The 19,674-nt window shown below is 32.8% G+C and overlaps 1 protein-coding gene across 5 annotated transcripts; it reads left to right on the forward strand.

Moving 5' to 3' along the window:
* Positions 1 to 145: 145 nt before the first annotated feature.
* LOC147485697 (WAT1-related protein At3g18200-like) lies at positions 146 to 9,677 on the forward strand. 5 transcript variants are annotated; one of them, XM_086572161.1, is made up of 7 exons: positions 146 to 618; positions 937 to 999; positions 1,134 to 1,460; positions 1,566 to 1,724; positions 1,829 to 1,980; positions 2,077 to 2,206; positions 9,288 to 9,677. In XM_086572161.1, exons 3-6 carry the CDS (start codon positions 1,413 to 1,415, stop codon positions 2,174 to 2,176), a joined length of 459 nt encoding a protein of 152 aa, XP_086428287.1. In that variant the 5' UTR covers positions 146 to 618; positions 937 to 999; positions 1,134 to 1,412; the 3' UTR covers positions 2,177 to 2,206; positions 9,288 to 9,677. The 5 variants fall into 5 exon arrangements, with proteins under 5 accessions (XP_086428287.1, XP_086428285.1, XP_086428288.1 ...); XM_086572159.1 differs by having other exon boundaries at positions 2,077 to 2,214; positions 9,288 to 9,675; XM_086572162.1 differs by having other exon boundaries at positions 146 to 475; positions 2,077 to 2,214; positions 9,288 to 9,675.
* Positions 9,678 to 19,674: the final 9,997 nt, after the last annotated feature.

Below are 19,674 nucleotides of genomic sequence, written 5' to 3' on the forward strand. Positions count from 1 at the left end.
TAATCCTTTCAAAAAAAGGAGTGCACGTAATCGCTGATAATTAAACAACTCCTAAATCCTAATGACGTTGATGTATAAAATCTGAGATGGAAATTTGCCCACTATGGTGTTCCTTTTGTTTTTGGCTGAAATAGGGTATAAAAATGTCAAAGTTCTAGCATTTCTATGATGTATGATAATTCTTTTTCTGGTAACTGATAGGCAATCTCTCTTGATATAGCTCCCAATACAATGTTACATAAATTCTTCTTTTGCAACATTTAACTTGGAAGTTTGACTACAACCTTTGTTATAAAAGATGATTGATACAAGTTAGACGTCATTAGTTTATTGTAGTAAGAATTACTAAACTGGAGAAACTTTGAGCTGTGTAGCTTAAATAGAATCTGTAGGTGAGGAAGTAATGACGAACAAAAAGATGGACTGGTCCAATGTGAAGAGTTGTGCAGAGAAGATGGCTCCTTATTGCTTCATGGTAATGACTCAGCTTATGTCAGCTATATGTACAATTCTGAGTAAGCTCATTTTTACTCAGGGAACTAGTGCTATTGTTTTCAATGTGTATCAGTCCATTGTGGCCTCCTTGTTCATGGCTCTTCTTGCTTATTTTCTTGAGAGGTACTATCGGGATCTCTATCTCCTCATCTCCGTCTATCCATCCATTTATCATCAAACTTCCACTAAATTTTTATGCATACACCCCATTATTTGATAAAAAAAAAACTCAACGAATTGATCTTCGTCAAAATTATTTGGATTGATTAACGATATATTGTTGGTTCAGTGAATACCTTACTTTCCTAGATACTATCCTGTTCTAGGGAATTATATGATGTAATACTTTAAAGGGATTTTAAATTGGACTTCTGAGCCAAGCTGAATTATCAATTTCTCCTAGGAGTAAGGCCTTTCAGCAATTTCTTTCTTATGATCCAGGAAATCAAGGCCTCCGCTTACGGTTTCCATTATATGTTGGATGTTTTTATTAGGCTTACTAGGGTAAGCACAATATGGATATCTCTCTAATTTTGTACCAGTTCTTATGATGTGTTTCCATTACTTTTATGAATTTTCTTAGTACCTAATTTTCCTGCGCTATTGAAGAACTAATTATTTTGAACAACTATTGGCAGGGGAACATTGGGTCAGAGCCTTACTACTTCTAGCTTGGACTATATTTCAAGTGCATCCCAATCTGCTATAAGCAATTTATTTCTTGCTTTCACTTACATAATTTCAATTGTTTCAAGACAAGAAAAGGCTGAGTTAGATACTCTAAGGGGCATTGGGAAGCTACTTGGAACTTTAATATCTCTTTCTGGTGCATTTACTCTGATCTTTTGGCCTACGGAAACAACTTATTCAATCATCTCAGTGTCTCAGAATACGGCTATAGGATACATTATGCCATTATGGTGACCTTGGGAATATTTGCATATAGTGCATGGGTTATTTTCCTAGTGAGTTACATTTTGAACCTGATTCACATGTTGCACTTATTATTATATGCATGTGCACCAATATAATTACCTTGACATAAAAAAACACTTAAATATGTTTTGCAGCGTCCAGCGGCAACAATGTACCCAGCTATACTATCCATAACTGCCATGGCGTCTTTTTTCGCAGCGTTACAAACAAGCGTAATAGCAGTATTCCTTTGCCGAAACATCTCAAATTGGAAACTTAAATGGGATTTAGAGCTCTTAGACATCTTTCTTGGAGTATGTTTTAATTCAAATATATGTCTAGTCGTACGTATAAGAGAACTGTTTAATTTCACTACTCATAAATCATAACGAAAAAGCATCCTGCTTTGACGATATAGGGTGTGTTGAACTGTGGACTAGGAAGCTATGCTTATATTTGGTCTGCGAGAAAGAAAGGGCCACTTTTTGCAGCTGCATTTGCACCCTTGTATTTGCTACTAACAGCAGTCCTGCAGTGGGTAATACTTGGCAACAGTATGAATGTTGGAAGGTGAATTTTAAAAGAAAGGCTTGCATACGTATTCTTGCTATGTATCACTTCTTAATTCTTGATTCAACTGGTTCTAATTTCTATTTCGTTTTGCAGCACTGTGGGATCGGTACTAATAGTGGGAGGCTTGTATCTATTTCTTTGGTCGAAGTCAAAAGAACAGACAAATGAGGCAAAGGATACAAGTGGACTTTGACTCTACAAATAATAACGAACTCATATTAGGGTGGGCATGTATGAGGGGCGGATGGGCAATAGGGGTATGATATCATTCTGAACAGTTTTCTTTAGCAAATATATACTCATAGATCCGCCCCTCCATGTATCATTCTGCATTTCTTTAGATACTAGCCTGAAGTTTGCGAGTTTACAGAAAGGATGAAAAAGAAACATAAACTTAAAGTATCTCTTTGTGGTTGAATAAATAACAATAACAATATTCTCTTAACTTTTAGATAGAAGAAAATCATTTTAAGCTCTCAGTTTTATAAAATCTATCTGTTGAGAATAAGAGAGAAATCCAAAATCAATTGCTAAAATGAAAAAGAAGGAGTTTTAAGAACGGGTTAAAATGGAGATAAAATTTAAGAATTGAGATAAGATTTAAGAAAGGTTTTTATCTAAAATTCAAATTTTGAATCGGAAATTATTATGTCGCGGTTTTTCACACTTATTTTATGCTATTTATCCGAAACCGAAATCAATCGTGTTAATAAAAAACTCCAATTCTAAAATTCAAATTTGAATCGTTCATTAAAATTTTTAATTCCCGACCCGATTTGTTGCTCTAGAAAGAGGTCCCACTAACCCACTAATTTAGACTAAATATGTTAAATTTGTCGGGATAAAAAAAATAAATTAATTAATTAAAAAAAAATCTGAAAATTTATTTGAAATTTTAAATGGAATTGTCGAAATTTCGAATGGCATAGGTTGTGGCATGGGTTGTAATAATAGTGTGAAAATTTCTCCAAAATTTCCGATGAAATTGTCAAAATTTCGGATGGCATGGCTGTGGCATGGGTTGTAATAATAGTGTTTGGTGAGGCTGGCCAAATGGCGTTTGAGTCGTTGACATGTTCAATGGTCTCTACTGGAAGAGTAATAAACGTCTGCAATAAATGGCGTTTTAAAGATAAAAAATACGATTACCTAACCCACCCACCCCCCAATATTTACAGAACACATAATCACGTATCCACGTACACGGAAATTGAAAAGAGTCTAAGTGCATGGAGAACCCACTCACACAATTTACAAAAATCAATACCGAAATGAGATAGGTTATTATGGAGAGCAATAAATATATGTGGAGAGAATAGTAAGAAGAATTACACACCTTACATTGAGGGAGTGATATTAGGAGGGGGTGATATTGAGGGAGGAAGAGTCGGTGAGTCGGTGATTGTTTTTCCTTATGTCTCTTGCGTGAGCAAATTTTCTGGAAAAAGAAAAATAGGCGAATGCAAAATTGGAAAAAAGAAAAACGACGTATGAAAGTACTGTAATTGGGGAGTAATCTTTAAAGTAGTTTTCTGGAAAAAGAAAAATAAGCGAGGGCAAAAAAAAAAAAAAAAAAAAAAAATGAAAGTACTATAACTGGGGCGCACTCTTTAAAGTAGTTAGATTATAGTTGTACCCTCTCTTGGCTCTATTTTTTGAACATTCACAGAGTTTCCAATATTTGTAAAACTCTTTGGCTAATTACGAAAAAATAGGAGACTAATATAGAAAAATCAGACAATTGGAGCACTCATATCGACTCCAGTTTTTTCTAAACTATATTAGGGCATCTCCAATGGAGAGTATATATATACACCTCCACATAAGTGCCACATAGGTGCCACTAGGATTTTATGGCCCCTCTTACACGTTAATAGTTTCCACATCCAAAATGGTATCCAATGCAACAAAGTTTAAGAGTTTGTAAAATTAAAAAACTAAGAAAAACCGACGGTCAAAGTAAGTCGCAAGGGGTTTAACCAAAAATAAAATAAAACGCATGTCACTTTGAGTAACGTCCATAGTTTATTAAAACTGGGCCAACCAATAAATAACGGTCTTTACCCGTCGCAAATGTTATAATTCTAAAAAAAATAAAACAGATGTGAGTTTAAGTGACGTCCGAATTTCTTTTTAATTGGGACGTTATTTCAAGTGACGCCTGAGATGTTTATTAACTAATAGCCGGATGGGAAATTCCCCACCCCCTCTATTAGCTATTAGCTTATCACCTGGGATTTACACCCCCATTGGAAACATGTTTTTGACATTTAGAATGTAAATTTTACACTTTAAACAATTTACACCCTCCATTGGAGATGCCCTTACTAATTACGAAAAAATATGATATAAAAAAGGAAACAATCCCATCTAGAGTTTCACAGATTCTCCAACTTTTTCTAAACACTATAGCTAATTACGAAAAAATAGGAGACAAAAAAACTAAATTGCTAAAAACAATAGCTTCCACCGAAAACGATTTTCCTAAAACTCTTACGCCACAAAGAATAGATTTCCATACTAATCTTAGGTGAAGTTTAACATAACAAAGTTTCTTTTCTAAAAAAGACAATGAAATAACGAAGGAAAAAATGAATTGAGTTGTCTAAACATTTACTTTCTACATTTATTAACCTCACATGTGACCGGGACAAAAAAGGAAAAATAAAAGTCAACTAATTATAAAATAAGTAACAGTGTACACCTAAAACTAAGCGGACAACAAATAAAATTATATTGTATGCACTATATGTGTATATGAGCCTAAACAAATAAAGTTGGATATATTTAATGCACCATCCACTTTGGGATTTAGACATTTAGTCATCGTTAAGGATTTCAAAAAACACAGTAATTACGACATATTCCAATTAAATTTATGAATTTATAATTTTTTTTTAACACTATAATGTAATTTCCAATTTTATAATATACCAAACCAAAACAAATTACAGTGGAAAATTAAATTATACAAAAAATAACATCACAAAACATATAATAGAAAATTTTGCATTCATTCTAATGCAAGCTCACATATATATAAAAAAATAACAGTAAACCAATAATGACAAATATTTTAAAATATATATAATACTACATGAAAATAAACTCAAAGAACAATTAATGGGAAACCGAAAACTGGATGCAAATGCATCAAACTAACCTCAAATAATTAATATTTAATGGAAAATCAAAAACTTGATGCAAATGCAAACATTAAACTAATCTTAAAAAGTAATTAATGGGAAATCGGACTATGGATACAATTGCATTAAACTAACCTCAAAGAATAATTAACGAAAAATCAAAACTTGGATGCAAATACATCAAATTAACATAAAAAAATAATTTTGTCGAGAAATCGAAAACTGGTTAGAAATGCATTGAACTAGCCCTCAATGATTAAATTAATGGAAAATCAGAAACTGGCTGCAACTGCATTAAACTAAAATAAAAAAAAAATTAACTATAAATTAGGAACATAATGCAAATGCGTAGAACTAATCTTAAATAATAGTTAATGGGAAATCGGAAACCGGATGCAACTGCATTGAACTAATCTCAAAAAATAAACTGGATGCAAATGCATTGAACTAACCTCAAGAAATAATTAATGGAAAATCGAAAACTGGATACAAATTCATTGAACTAATCTCAAACAATAATTAACGAGAAATCGAAAACTAGATGCAAATGCAATCTTATCAAATAAAAAATAAAAAATAAAAAACTGGATGCAAATGCATTAAAATAATCTCAAAGAATAATTGACGGGAAATAAAAAATTGGGTGCAAATGCATTGAACTACCTCGAAGAACAATTAATAGGAAATTGTAAATTGGATGTAAATGCATTGAACTAACCTCAAAAAATAAATAACGGGAAATCAAAAACTAAATGCAACTGCATTGAACTAACATAAAAAAATAAATAATGGAATCGAAAATCAGAAACTGGATGCAAATGCATTGAACTAATCTCAAAACATAGTTGTGTTATATGTTGTGGGACTGTCTCAATAAATATAGTTTTGCATTTAAAATAGTGTTTATCTTATCTCTTTTCGTATGATTGGGAACGTCTTGCTATTCAAGTAGCTTCAATAAATTTCACCTTATTAGGCAATCTCACAAAACTTCAATCAAACTTCTATTATTAAACAACAAAATAAAGTTGGAGGGTTTTATCAAAGGTGAGTTTTTTTTTTAATAGATAGTGGGGTTTTCATGTTATAAGAAATTTGGATGAGTGATCAATATAATATTCATATATAATACTTCTGCATATATAGTTGCAAATATTTTTCAGAATAATTAATATAACATCACACGTTCGTAGATAATCTTTAAAAATCTCACATAGTGAGTCATGTATAATTTAAAGAATAATTAACGGGAAATCGGAAGCTGGATAATTTTTTATGATCCCACATAGTAAATGAAACTTAATTTATTTTTATGTCCTGTTTGAAGTTGGTATTACACACCACATTGGATAATTAAAAGAAAATCAGAAATTGGATTCAAATACATTTAACTGAGCTCAAAGAGTAATTAACAGAAAATCAAAAATTTTATGCAAATATAATAAACCAGACTCAAAAAGTAATTAACTAAAAATCGAAAACTGGATGTAACTACATTAAAATAACGTCAGAGAATAACTAACGAGAAATTATAAATTGGATGCAAATTTTTAAAAAATATTTAACAGGAAATTGGAAACGGTATGCAAATACATCAAACAAACTTTAAATAATAATTAATGGGAAATTGAAAACTGGATGCAAATGCATTGAACTAATATCAAAAAATAATTAACAGAAAATAAAAAATCGAATGCAACTGCGTTGAACTAACCTTATAGAATAATTGGTGGAAATCAGAAATTAGATGCAAATGCATTGAAATAACATCAAATAATAGTTAATGAAAAATAAAAAATCGGATGTAATTGCATCGAACTAACCTCAAAGCATAAATAATCAAAAACTAGATGCAGATATATTGAACTAACCTCAAAGAGTTATTAACGAGAAGTCAGAAACTGTATACAAATGCAATGAACTAATCTCAAAGACTAATTAACGAAACATCAAAAAATGGATGCAACTGCACTGAACTAATCTCAATGAATAATTAATGGGAAATTATAAATTTGATGCAACTACATTGAACTAACCTCAAAAAATAATTAACGGGAAATCAAAAACTTGATGCAAATGCATTGAACTAACCTCAAAGAACAATTAACTAGAAATTGAAAATTGGATACAACTACATTGAACTAACCTCAAAGAATAATTAACGAAAAATCAGAAACTGGATGCAACTTCATTAAACTAAAATAAGAGATTAACTAATGGTAAATCAGAAATTGGATGCAATATCTTGAGGAATATTTAACAGGAAATCATAAACTTGATACAAATGCATTGAAATAACTCCAAAGAATAGTTAACAAGAAATCAGAAATCGGATGTAACTGGTCAAACTAACTTCAAAGCATAAATAACCATAAATTTGAAACTAGATACAAATGCATTGAACATCGAACTAACCTCTAAAAATAATTAACTGGAAATCAGAAAGTGGATGAAGATGTATTAAACTAATATGAAAGAGTAATTAACGAGAAATTGGAACCTGGATGGAAATGCAATGAACTAATCTCAAAACCTAATTAACGAAATATTGAAAATTGGATGCAACTACACTAAATTAACCTTAATGAATAACTAACGAGAATTCATAAATTTGATGCAACTGCACTGAATTAACCTCAAAGAATAATTAACGGAAAATCAGAAACTTGATGCAACTGCATTGAATTAACCTCAAAGAATAATTAATGGAAAATCAAAAACTAGATGCAATAACTACATTGAACTAACCTCAATGAATAATTAACAGAAAATCGGAAACTTGATGCAAATGCATTGAACTAACCTCGAAACATAGTTGTATTATTTGTAGGGGAAATATAATGTCTCGACAAATATAGTTTTACATTTTAAATTGTGTTTATCATAATTCTTTTATTATGATTGAGAGTGTCTTGCAATTCAAGTAGTTTCAATATCATCTTCGCCACATTGACCATTCTCATCAAACTTCAATTATTAAACCTAACAACTAAAAGAAGTCGGTAGGTTTTATCAAGGTTTGGTGTTTTCTTTTTATTGAAGTTATATATATCATAGTTATGCATAATTGCTAATATTTTTTGAATAATTTAATATAACGACACTCGTTCGTAGGATGGATTCGAAAACTAGTTCACTACTTAAGTTTCTACTATAAGGCTTTGTTTTGTTGGATGCAAAAGATAGCAAATTTGGAGATTATTGTTTTAGAAAGTTTTGTTTTGGAAAGTTGTTCAAAAGAATTTTTTGTACATATTTCTACACATGTTTGGTTGAGTTTTTTTTTTGAAGGTTTTAGGATTCTTAATCAATTTGGGTTTAGAATCCTAACAGTCAAAAGTAGAGTGAGAGAGAGGAGAAAATAGAGAAAGTTCAAATTTCGCGAGATGGAAATCTAGGAAGAAAACCGGCAATGGATTTAAGGAAAGTTTTGGAAATCTAGGAAGAAGACCGACAATAGATTTCAGGAAAGTTTTGTCGTGAGTTTTAAACTACAAAAATATCTCTACATTTTAATTCTTTTTAGAAATATTTCCACGGGCCCATCTTTTCACAACTCAACCAAGCACCAATAAAGCAAACACGTGGAAAACTTTCTAAAACAAAGTGTGACTAGTTAACTTAGCTTGTACATGTTTACGCCACGTGTGGTCAGTTGGTTTGGGTTGGCCGACAGCACAAAAATACACATTTGAATTTTATTGTACAAATTGACATATTTACCCCTCCATCAACTATGTTATTACATAATGCCCTTTTGACCGTGATCTTAATAATTAAAACCATATAGAAGTATAATTGGAAAATACCACTATCCACCGAGTCATTCTCTTTAAAGTAGTAAGATTTATGGAATAAACAAACGAACCCTAAATCTCAAAGTTTTAACATTATATACACAGTACACTTAGAACTATTGGCTGATAGTACAATGGGAAATACTCAAATATGCGCCAAATTGCGAACTTTTACAAATATTTGAACGAGATGAAGTGAAAAGTATTTGAACAAGCATGGTCTTCCAATTAATTTTTATAGAAGCTTTCAGAAAAAATTACAAATAAATTGGGTATTTCCAAAGAAGTTAAGTTTACTCTAACAGATAGAATACCATATTTTTCGGTTGATACTTGATAGCAATTGGTTCTTTTCCACCAGATTGAGTTACTGCAGGAGGTTCGAGACCGAATCTTACATGTGCCAATAATTATCCACTGCAAAATTGGTCTGTCGAGATCGAAGCTTGAGGTGCATGACAAACATGACTGAAAGAATTACATGCTTGCAGGGATTAGTTCGGTAGAGATGGTGGAGTTTGGTTTACACTTGCTACATTTCCTCATGCATGAAACCTGTTGAGTTGTAATACCAACACCACCGTACCTTTAGACTGTTAGTGGTCTTTGGATGGCTTTGTTGGAATTGTTAGTTTCAACATGTTGCATTATTCAGTTATATCTAATGAGAGACAACATGGTTTGTAATTTGGTTTCACTTGACTAGCCAAAAAAATACAAAAAATTAAATAAATATAGGGTAATCTTAGTCACACCCAAAGAAACTGTCGCATAGCCCAAATGTTTTACAAACTACTAGTTTTATCCTCTATTTATTTCTTGGAGTGTGGCTAAAAATAAAAATAAAAATACTAAACTATTTTTTTTTCTTTTATTTATTCATTTATTTTTTATTTCTCAACCAAAATTCTTCTCAAAGCGCTATCACCTCTACAATTTTCAATTGAAACTGCTTCTTGTTCTACCTAACCAATTTTAACGATGACACTAATATTCCTTCTTTTTATTTCCTCATTCTCAATTTTCCTCTCTTTTTAATTAGGGGCGGACCTAGGACTTCAACTCTCCTCGAGCTAAAAGCCTAAAAGATGATAGTCATGCCATTGTGTAAAATGATATACTTATTGACAGAACTACCGAGTTAAGAAAATGGAGCACATGCCATTGTGTTTACTATAGAATTGTTACTTATGATTATGAGGGAGAAAGAGGAATAGGTTCATGATAGTTCCCTAGCAAAATATATCTCTAGTATAATTCCGATAAAAACAAAGCATAACCAATAAGAAGAAAATACTTGAAGTCCCAGACAATTGCATCAAAGCAACTTATGAGCTAGATTAACAACCACTCCAGAAAAAGAGAAAATGAAGTTGATTAAGCACAACATTTATTCATTCAAAACATATCTCAAGAGCAACAACAATAAGTAACAATTACCATTAAACAAAACAAATTCAAGACTAAAAATAAATAAGGCCAGTAACATGAAACTAGAATCTTAATACAAAAGTCATTTGTTCTTTATTTGAAACATCTTGTTACTCATCAACAAGAATACAAAACTTAGCATCTCTAACTTCCTCACGAATCTTTCCCCTCACATGATCACTAATAATGTTCAAAAGCTCTTTCGGAATCTTCAGAGAAGTATAATTGGCTTTTTTGGAAGAATTATCTAAGATATATAACAACATCAATATTATGATCCAATTCAGCTAAAAACTCAATAAATTCCAAGAAAGTTTTCACGATTACTTGACTTGATTGATTCATCATGTCCTCTAAGTGCACAACTTTGTAATACAAGCCATTGGAGAGTCCGTAATATTGTTTTCAACATAAACCTATTCTTCACTACATCCTGTTTGTATTGGGCATTTAAAAGATTACCAATATGTCGAGATGAATTCACTAGATCCTCACAAAAAGCTACAACAGACATATGAGCAGAACAAGGGCCTCCAACATGTTGTAAAAATGCACATTTAACTCCACAATTAACTATCTTCCAACTTCTAAATCCATCAACAACAAAATTAGAATGACTAGAACCAAAGACAAAGCAAGGAAAACAATAAACACTATCTTTTTATTCATAATACTCTAGCCATGAAAAACCATCAAACCAATGACGATTAAAATAGCGGTTTTGCTTTCCATCTTTGGTGGGTGGAAATTCGTCGAGTTTGGAATGAAATGGGCCCTAATGTGACATAAGCTCATCGAATCCCATCACGTTGATTAATAGGATATTCACTTATACAACGCAACCCTGAATCACGTACCAAAGAACTAGTAATACCGGTTTTGCTAGATTCAATCCCTTGAGAGTTGGGGCGATCTTGTTCAATGGGTTCAACTCTTTGAAACTTTGAACGACCTTGATCATCCTTTTCAATAGTACTAGCAATATTTGATATCTCAGTTTCTTTTGGTTTAAAGAAGAAATCTATTTTTGTACTCCCTTCGGCATTGGACATTTGTTTGACATTGATTCTGAAACATTAATAATAATTAATATAAAAAAATACATATAGAAATAAATAATACCAAAAGTCCAAATTAAACCCTTCCTAAAAAAATTCAAACCAAATACATTATAATTTAATAATTTATACATACATTGACACACAATCACAAAATCATTAACTATGTAACTAACAAGTAACAAACAACAATTGAATTGATGAAAAAAAACAAAAAAAAAAACTATACAAAAACAAAAAATAAAAGTAAATTATAGGGAGAATGAGATAGGAACATGTTGAGGACTTGAGGGGAGTTAACTATTCAAATTCATTCAACTGAGAGAGAGGGATGTTAATTATAGGGAGAACGTACTGAGATAGAGAGAGAGCAGCTAAAAAATAAAGAATACTTTGATAACAAACCATCTTTATTATCACGTTTAATGTCAGTAGCAAATACTTTTGACCTTTTGGACTATTAATTCTTCAAGCCCAACTTTTAAGTATGTGGGCAGACTTTTTTGCCTTGGGCAGTTGAGCTTTAGGTAGTAGATTTTTTTTTTCGTAGCAAAAGGACCCCGGGCTGAAGCCTGGTCTAGCCCTCTCCTAAGTTCGCCCCTGTTTTTAATAGGTCTCAAAATAGGGTTTTTAAATTCCACAAAAGAATATTATTCTTTTCAATTCTCATTTGCAGGCCAATTCAACAAGTTAACTTTTAAGTTTTGGGGAGATGAAGAAAGTATAGTAATTGTAGGGTTTTTTTTTATATATAGTATATATATATATATATATAAAATGATATAATTGACAATTTGTAAAACATATATATATATTTACAAATTATCAATACTTATTAGAAACCCTACAATTAAATACTTATTTTAATTTAAAATAAATATTTAAGTAAAATTTCACCAATAAAATGAATTCAAACATTATGTTTTGTGGATATGTTTTACTCACTATAAATATTTAAAATAACAAAGCAGTCGGTCAATTGATATTCAAACATAATGTTTTGTGGATATGGGATTCCATCTAAAATGGATAAATCAAAGGTCATGATAGCACTATAGATTCCATCTAAGGGTGTGATAAGATTAGAAATTGAGTGTGTGCAAGATTAGAAATGTAGAATTAAAAAGTTCCTTTATTAATTATTAATCATTAATTAGGCATAATTATTTCTAAACAGTTATATATCTTCATCTCCCCACTCCTTACTACTTTTCCTCTCTTTCAACCTTAATCTTTCTCAAATCACCATTAGTACGTCTCTCTCTCTGTAATCAAGGGTGAGAACCCAACGCCAGATCACTGAGCAAGATTAAATTATTAAATGACATTAAATTAGCACAATAAGATTTAAAGTTCGCAATTAAAACCATTCGTCTTTCTAAAACAAATAAAAAAAAAATTAAAGAAGCAGGCAACTCCTCATCTCTTGATCTGATCTAAACTCTCTTCCCATCCGTTCATTTGTTTCATTTTTGTAGTTGCGCAGGAACTCTCAACCCAAGTGTAGTCTGCCTCTCATCTCTCATGGTCTCTCTCTCATCTCTCATGCTCTCTAAACTCTCTCACATGAAACGGCTATCCATGCACGCAGCTTTCCAGCAGCCTTTCACCATCTGGAGTGGAACTTTTATATAACAGGTTATTATTTCCATTATTTATTATTTTAAATTGTGTGATTAGTTCCATTATAAATTACATTTTCTATTTTGTTTTCTGAGTGTCTTTCCCTGATTGGTTTTACAATTTGATGTTAGTATTGCTTACTCAAATCATTGTTCCCGGGGATCTTTATCTCAGGAAATATACCCACTACTTGGTATGCATGTTTCTTTCTCTTTTGTGGATATGTATGCTCTTTGTTCTGATCAAAATTATTTTAATTGTTCAAGACCTTCAATAGTCATGTTTAAACTTTCAAGATAATTGGTTTCACCTTATGGCATGATTGGTTATTAAATGATTTGTGTTCCTTCTTTAGTTATTGTTATCTTCTGATGACGTATATTGTTTGTTTGCTTTGGGATCTTGAATTTGGTATCATAACGTTAGACGGGGTTCTGTTAGAGATTAGATGTTGTTTAGATCAATTAAGCCACTAATTCAATATTTCTTTTCTTTTCATACCAACACTTATTTTAGGAATGCAGTGAATTGCTAACAATTTAAAAGTACTTCTTTAGTTATTAGCTCAAGTAAATTTCATATCTGTTGACAGGAAAACACTTTGCCGAGATTTAATTTCCTCCATTGGACAGTTTATTTGTTAGTCTTGCATTTCCTGATGACCAAGTTCATCCTTCAATAAGTTGTTGTAAGCAATCCAAAATACACTACCTTCACACTTTCATGTTATACTTATTATTCAAATTATTGCAGTGTTATGTTTGAATCATAGATATATCATGTGGATGGCCAACACAAAACTTGATGATATTAGAGATTAATGCTCCCCTCCCCCCCCCCCTATTTTCTATTCTCTTTAGATGTTGTTTATAATGTGGTTTTCCCTCACCTATTCAAATTTTTAGCTTCGGAAACCCCATCGGCAAGAATATGCGGTATAGTGCCCCGCCACAATTTTAATTCGATTAGAAATTAATTGGGATATTAATTTGAAAACCTTGGAAGAAACCTTTGGTTCTCTCTACCACACCCATCGGTTCTCAACGAAACGAATGAGGCAATTTGTTCTCCTTTCGTCTCTTACTTTTTCTTACTCCTCGAATCATATAATTATAAATTAAATGTGAAAATCTTCTTTCAAAGAAAACTTGTTGGTTTCCCTTTCGTTCTCATTGTCTTGGCTTATGTTTATATATATTTTTTATAGATACAGGTTCCGAAGGCTTATGTTTGATTCTGCCTCCAAGTAAGTTTATTCTTCCATTTTATTCGAACTTTTATTTTGTTTAGTACTCAATGGGTTTATCATAGTATTGGGCTAGATCACCTGAAGAAACTCGAAAGCTAAATGCAGAATAGCTCAATGATTGCAATTGGAACTGGGCATGAATAGGTTATTTATTAGGAAAAACAATGTAGAGATTGATTTCATCTATTGTGGTAGTACAAATGCTAGATCTGCTATACTGACCGGAGTTCAAAAGGTTTAGAAGTTGGCATGACAACATCTTAGATTAGCATGGAATAAACTATAGCGAAGTCAGATTGCAAGAGAGCTATACAAGTTAGAATGGGTCAAGAAGAATGTCCTATTGCCTCCTTGGTTTGCCATAAACTCCAAAAGCTTATATAAGTACATTGATAGCAAAAATTGAAAGCATTTAGTTTTCTTATCTATTTAGAAAAGTAAGTAGAACAATTGTCCTACTTCCTAAGTCATGTAATTTGAACGGAAAGGTATTGTTGTTCAGCATACCTCAATTTAAAGAAATTCTTCATGTATTAGTAAAAGAGGTGTTAGGGGTAAAATGTACTTGAGATTACGGAGTTAATATAGGTTGGAATCTCCATAAATCCTATTTGTTTATAAAATGACAATTGTATTCTTATTTTAGTATATAACTTCAAAAGGATTTTGGAATTTATCCAAAAACAATTATCGAAAGTATTTTAGAATTGGTAATACTACCACTTAAGCCTATGAACTTGTTAGAATATTCCACTTTACCCTATATACTTTTTTTAGAGTGCAAACCACCTTAAACTTGTAATAAAATTCCATTTTATCTATTGTTTCGGCAGTAAACTGCTTCAACACAACGAGAGCAATGGTAAAGAACGCACTAAGAAACAGAGGAATTTGATGTTAGGGGAGATGAAACTGAACCAAATAATGGCTGCCTACGTACCCAAGATCTATTCTCTAGGGATCAAGTTTCAACGTAGTTCCTTATGAAAAATAATGTGGTATTTATATAGGTAGAGTAGAGAGTCCTTGTAGCTCAAGTAATCTTGTAGCTTGAGTAATTGTGATAGAATATAACTGTCAACTGATAATTATCTCTTTGATAATAAATGAATCTGGACATAAATTAATGTACATTAGTGGCAAGCCATGTGGCTAAGGTTCAGCCTTAGACACATGAGTTAATGGGCCTGTACATCGATTCATGGTATTGCGAATTGGGCTTTAGCCCTGTCGATTAAATGAATAAAGTGGAGACCCCTACTAATGGACGTTTGCCACGTAGGTGGGGGTCGAAACACCGCCCCCTCTTTGGCATGCGAACAAAGGTCATATGGCAAAGAAGAAAGAAAAATGAGCGGAATGTATAACAAAGTGTCATGCGAAAAGAAATAATTGGAAAATTGACTATCGAAAAAAAATCGTGAATTAGCGGGAACGAAATAATGTCAAACTAACGTATACGGGACGTAATGTAGTTAAATAAAAGATGGCCGAAAATGCACAGAAAAAAATAAAATATGCACAGAAATAAAATTGCAAAAAAAGTCGATTGGCGAAAACTGTACCGAACATGTCATGTAATAATACGAAAGTTGAATTCGACGATGCGTGCCAACGGAAGAGCGATACTTGGATTATACCGTTGAAAATTAAACGTAGGGGCAGTTTAGTAATAATAGTAATAAAAGGAAGTTAAATACTAATTGGACTCAAAATGTTCGGATGAGATAAGAATGTGGAGGAGATAAGAATTGAGATTAGAGATGAAGTTGGATTTAGAAAAGAATCCAACCAGCAATGTAAAACTAGATCTAAGAAATATTATATAAGTGTTGGCTAAGCTCCATACGCAAAACAGTAGACGAAAAAAACTAAGTAGAGAAAGATATACAAGGGTGAGCGATATGGCGTGGCAAGGCAAGGTAGCATGCGATGAGGAATCAAGTTTCGAATCGGTGGCGTTTATGCAGAGACAATGAAAAAGAAAAGGTTAGTACAAGTGGTGAAGCCGATGCATGCATGGTATTTTCTTTTTCTCGTTCGTATCTGCCTCTTCTCAAAATGATAGGCGTTCCTGCCTCTTCTCAAAAACCATATTAACCTCATCGATTAATTATCAAAGCAGAGATCGATAGAGAGAAAACAGGGTTAATTTTGGCTATCTTTTTTCTCTCTGCACCTGTTCTCTTCAATAATTTCCAATATTCAATCTTTATCTTTCAAGAACGAATCTAAAGCAAGAAAGAGATGAGATCGTTAGAAGATGAATTGTTTCCATCTACTGAAGATTGAAAGAACAAACATGTTAAACCGACAATTCTATAGATGTTTGGCATCAACAAATACGATGTTCTTATGGGCATTATTCTTGATAGCATTAACAGCTTCCTATCTAAGTTTCCATAGTTTTGTTGATTCAGGTTTGAAGTATTGAACAACATCATGGGGTGGTATTCAATGAGATCATTATCCAAGCAAAAACCCACGCTGACCTTAAAGATTGAATGGTGGGGTTATGAGAAAACTTGCTGGAAATATAAGTGGGAGGAGTGGACGCAAAAATTTGTGGTGGGGTATATATCTCTACTGTTGAAGAGAGTCATATCAAACAAAAGGAAATAGATTAACTAAGAACCAAAGAGAAAAAAGACAAATTAAAGTGGGAAGGCAAACAAATATCGAACAGGAACTTAACGAATTCTTTAAGTTAATAGGATTGTTGACTTGTTGACTTTGGTAGGAAGAACGTATCTGACGTTGTTGTTTTTTTTTTTTAATTTTATTTATTTATTTTTTCTTATTTATTTATTTATTTTTTGCTTCGTCCTGCTGTACTGCCTTTGAACGTTGGAACTCTGTCCTTAGGATGTCTTCTGTATGGAACATGTGGTGGCGACACAAAAAGGAAGACATTTTGGTGTTGTGCGCGACTTCTGCATAAGCTGTTGAAGAGTAAAGACAATGATGGCGTTGTATCCAAACCAATATCAATCAAACATGATATGGTGCAATGCCTTCTAACGAAGGGCATCGTAACCGCTCTTATATAAACTGGCCCGGTGCATTCGGAAGACTTAGTAATAAACAAGATATGGTGAAATGCCCTCTAAGGAAAGGCACCATACCTATGTCCCATTGAGTTGGCCTGGTTCGTCCTTGACACAGTGAACCCGGTTTCCGAGCAATCTGACCCGATTTTGCTTTTCTTTTTGTGCAGGTAGAACTACCGTACTATACGGGCGAAAAATACTCAAGAAGAAAACTCGATGACGATCGCAGACTTGGTGAGGTGGAAAGAAGGTGACAGATATAACGACTACACGAGGCCACGGCATAATCTAGCTCAGGATCGAGCAGCTTCAAATTGGATCGGCTAGGATATTAAGCTTAAATTATTGAGTTTCGATAAAACTTAAATTTGGCCTGTCGAAGAAGACGAAGAAAACGGAGAAAAGTGTGGAGAATATGACAAAGTGGTGTCGGAAAAAGATATGTTAGTATTTTTTTTTTATCAATTATCGTAAAATTTTGGTTAAGTCTGAAAGATTGACGAAAATATTTATATTTTTGTCGTAGGTTGAAACGGTGGAATTACGAGCAAAAGATATTGACGAAAAGTTTCGAGCGGAAAATCTCAATGCCTTAGAAAAAATAAAGAAGCTGAAGAAAGGTTTTGCTCAGGGTGATCGCGCGGCAATGCCGTAGAAGAAATAAAGAAGTCAGAGAAAATTTTCGCTCGGAAAGATTGGCTCAATAAAGCTGTCGGAATGATTCACTCAGAAAAATCATCTCGTTGCCTTAGAAAAAATAATGAAGCTGGCGGAAAATATTTAACCGAAAGCGCTAAGCGAAGCGAATGTAGATTTCGAATAAGAAAACGAAGATTTAATCGAGCGACCATAAGACAATTGGCAGAAACAATTAATTAGGTAAATGTATGAATGTAATACCATAGAGCGAAAAATTCTTTTGATGAAAAATAAAAATAAAGTATAGGTTTGCTATTGAATATTGTTGTTGGATCAGATAACATACCTGCGAAAAATTGACAATATTGTAGATTTATGCAGTTGTAATGAAATAGAACGAGACGCCCCCACGTAGAGAAAAACGCCCCTAATGCGTACTTAACTTTGTAAAATTAGGCTAAGCGAGCATAAAAACGTTCAAACTTAGGTTGACGAAGCTAAATGTGGTAACCTCGGCAGATTTTGTCGGAACAATAGTAACGAACTAAGCGAGCGTAAAATCGTTCAAACTTAGACTGACGAAGTTAAAAGTAGTAACTTTGTCAGATTTTGTCGTAGCGATAGTAATGACTAAGCGAGCGTAAAAAACGTTCAAACTTAGACTGACAAAGCTAAATGTGGTAACTTCGTCAGATTTTTTTCCGTAATGATAGTAATGAACTAAGCGAGCGTAAAAGCGTTCAAACTTAAACTGACGAAGCTAAATGTGGTAACTTCGTCAGATTTTTTCGTAATGATAGTAATGAACTAAGCGAGCGTAAAAACGTTCAAACTTAGACTGATGAAGCTAAATGTGCTAACTTCGTCAGATTTTTTCGTAATGAGAATAATGAACTAAGCGAGCGTAAAAACGTTCAAACTTAAACTGACGAAGCTAAATGTGGTAACTTCGTCAGATTTTTTCATAATGAGAATAATGAACTAAGCGGCGTAAAAACGCGTTCAAACTTAAACCGACGGCTAAATGTGGTAACCTTCACGATTTTTTTTGTAATAAGAATAATGAACTAAGCGAGCCGTAAAAACGCGTTCAAACTTAAACCGACGGCTAAATGTGGTAAACCGTCCGATTTTTTGTAATGAGAATAATGAACTAAGCGAGCGTAAAAACGTTCAAACTTAGACTGATGAAGCTAAATGTGGTAATTTCGTCAGATTTTTTCGTAATGAGAATAACTTAACTAAGTTTGGCGTAAAACGCTCAATTTTAGACCGATTTAAAAAGATGATCGCAAAAGTGATATGTCTTGATTCTTCGCTTCTAACGGCGGCGGAGAGATAAGCCAATGAATCGGCATAACGTAAGTCATTTCGAGATTTTGAGTGATAGAGAGGCTATCAAATTGTCGAGCAAGACTATGTATTAAACTAAGATAAGCCGCCATACGCTCATCTCTTGCTTCAAAAGACCCACCAAACTGATTGGCAACAAGGCGAGAATCTGTGTATAACTGGAGCTTTTGCGCCCCCAGTGTCAAAGCTGTTCTCAAGGCACAAATGGCAGCCTCATACTCGGCTTTGTTATTTGAAACGGCAAAGCCAAGTCGCACAGATTTCCCAATCTTTTCTCCATCGGGTTTAACAAAAATGCATCCAACTCCAGACCCAGATTTACTATGGGAGCCATCTGAGTAAACA

The sequence above is a fragment of the Coptis chinensis genome, chromosome 7, assembly GCF_015680905.1.
Source record: "Coptis chinensis isolate HL-2020 chromosome 7, ASM1568090v1, whole genome shotgun sequence".
NCBI classification, from domain to species: domain Eukaryota; kingdom Viridiplantae; phylum Streptophyta; class Magnoliopsida; order Ranunculales; family Ranunculaceae; genus Coptis; species Coptis chinensis.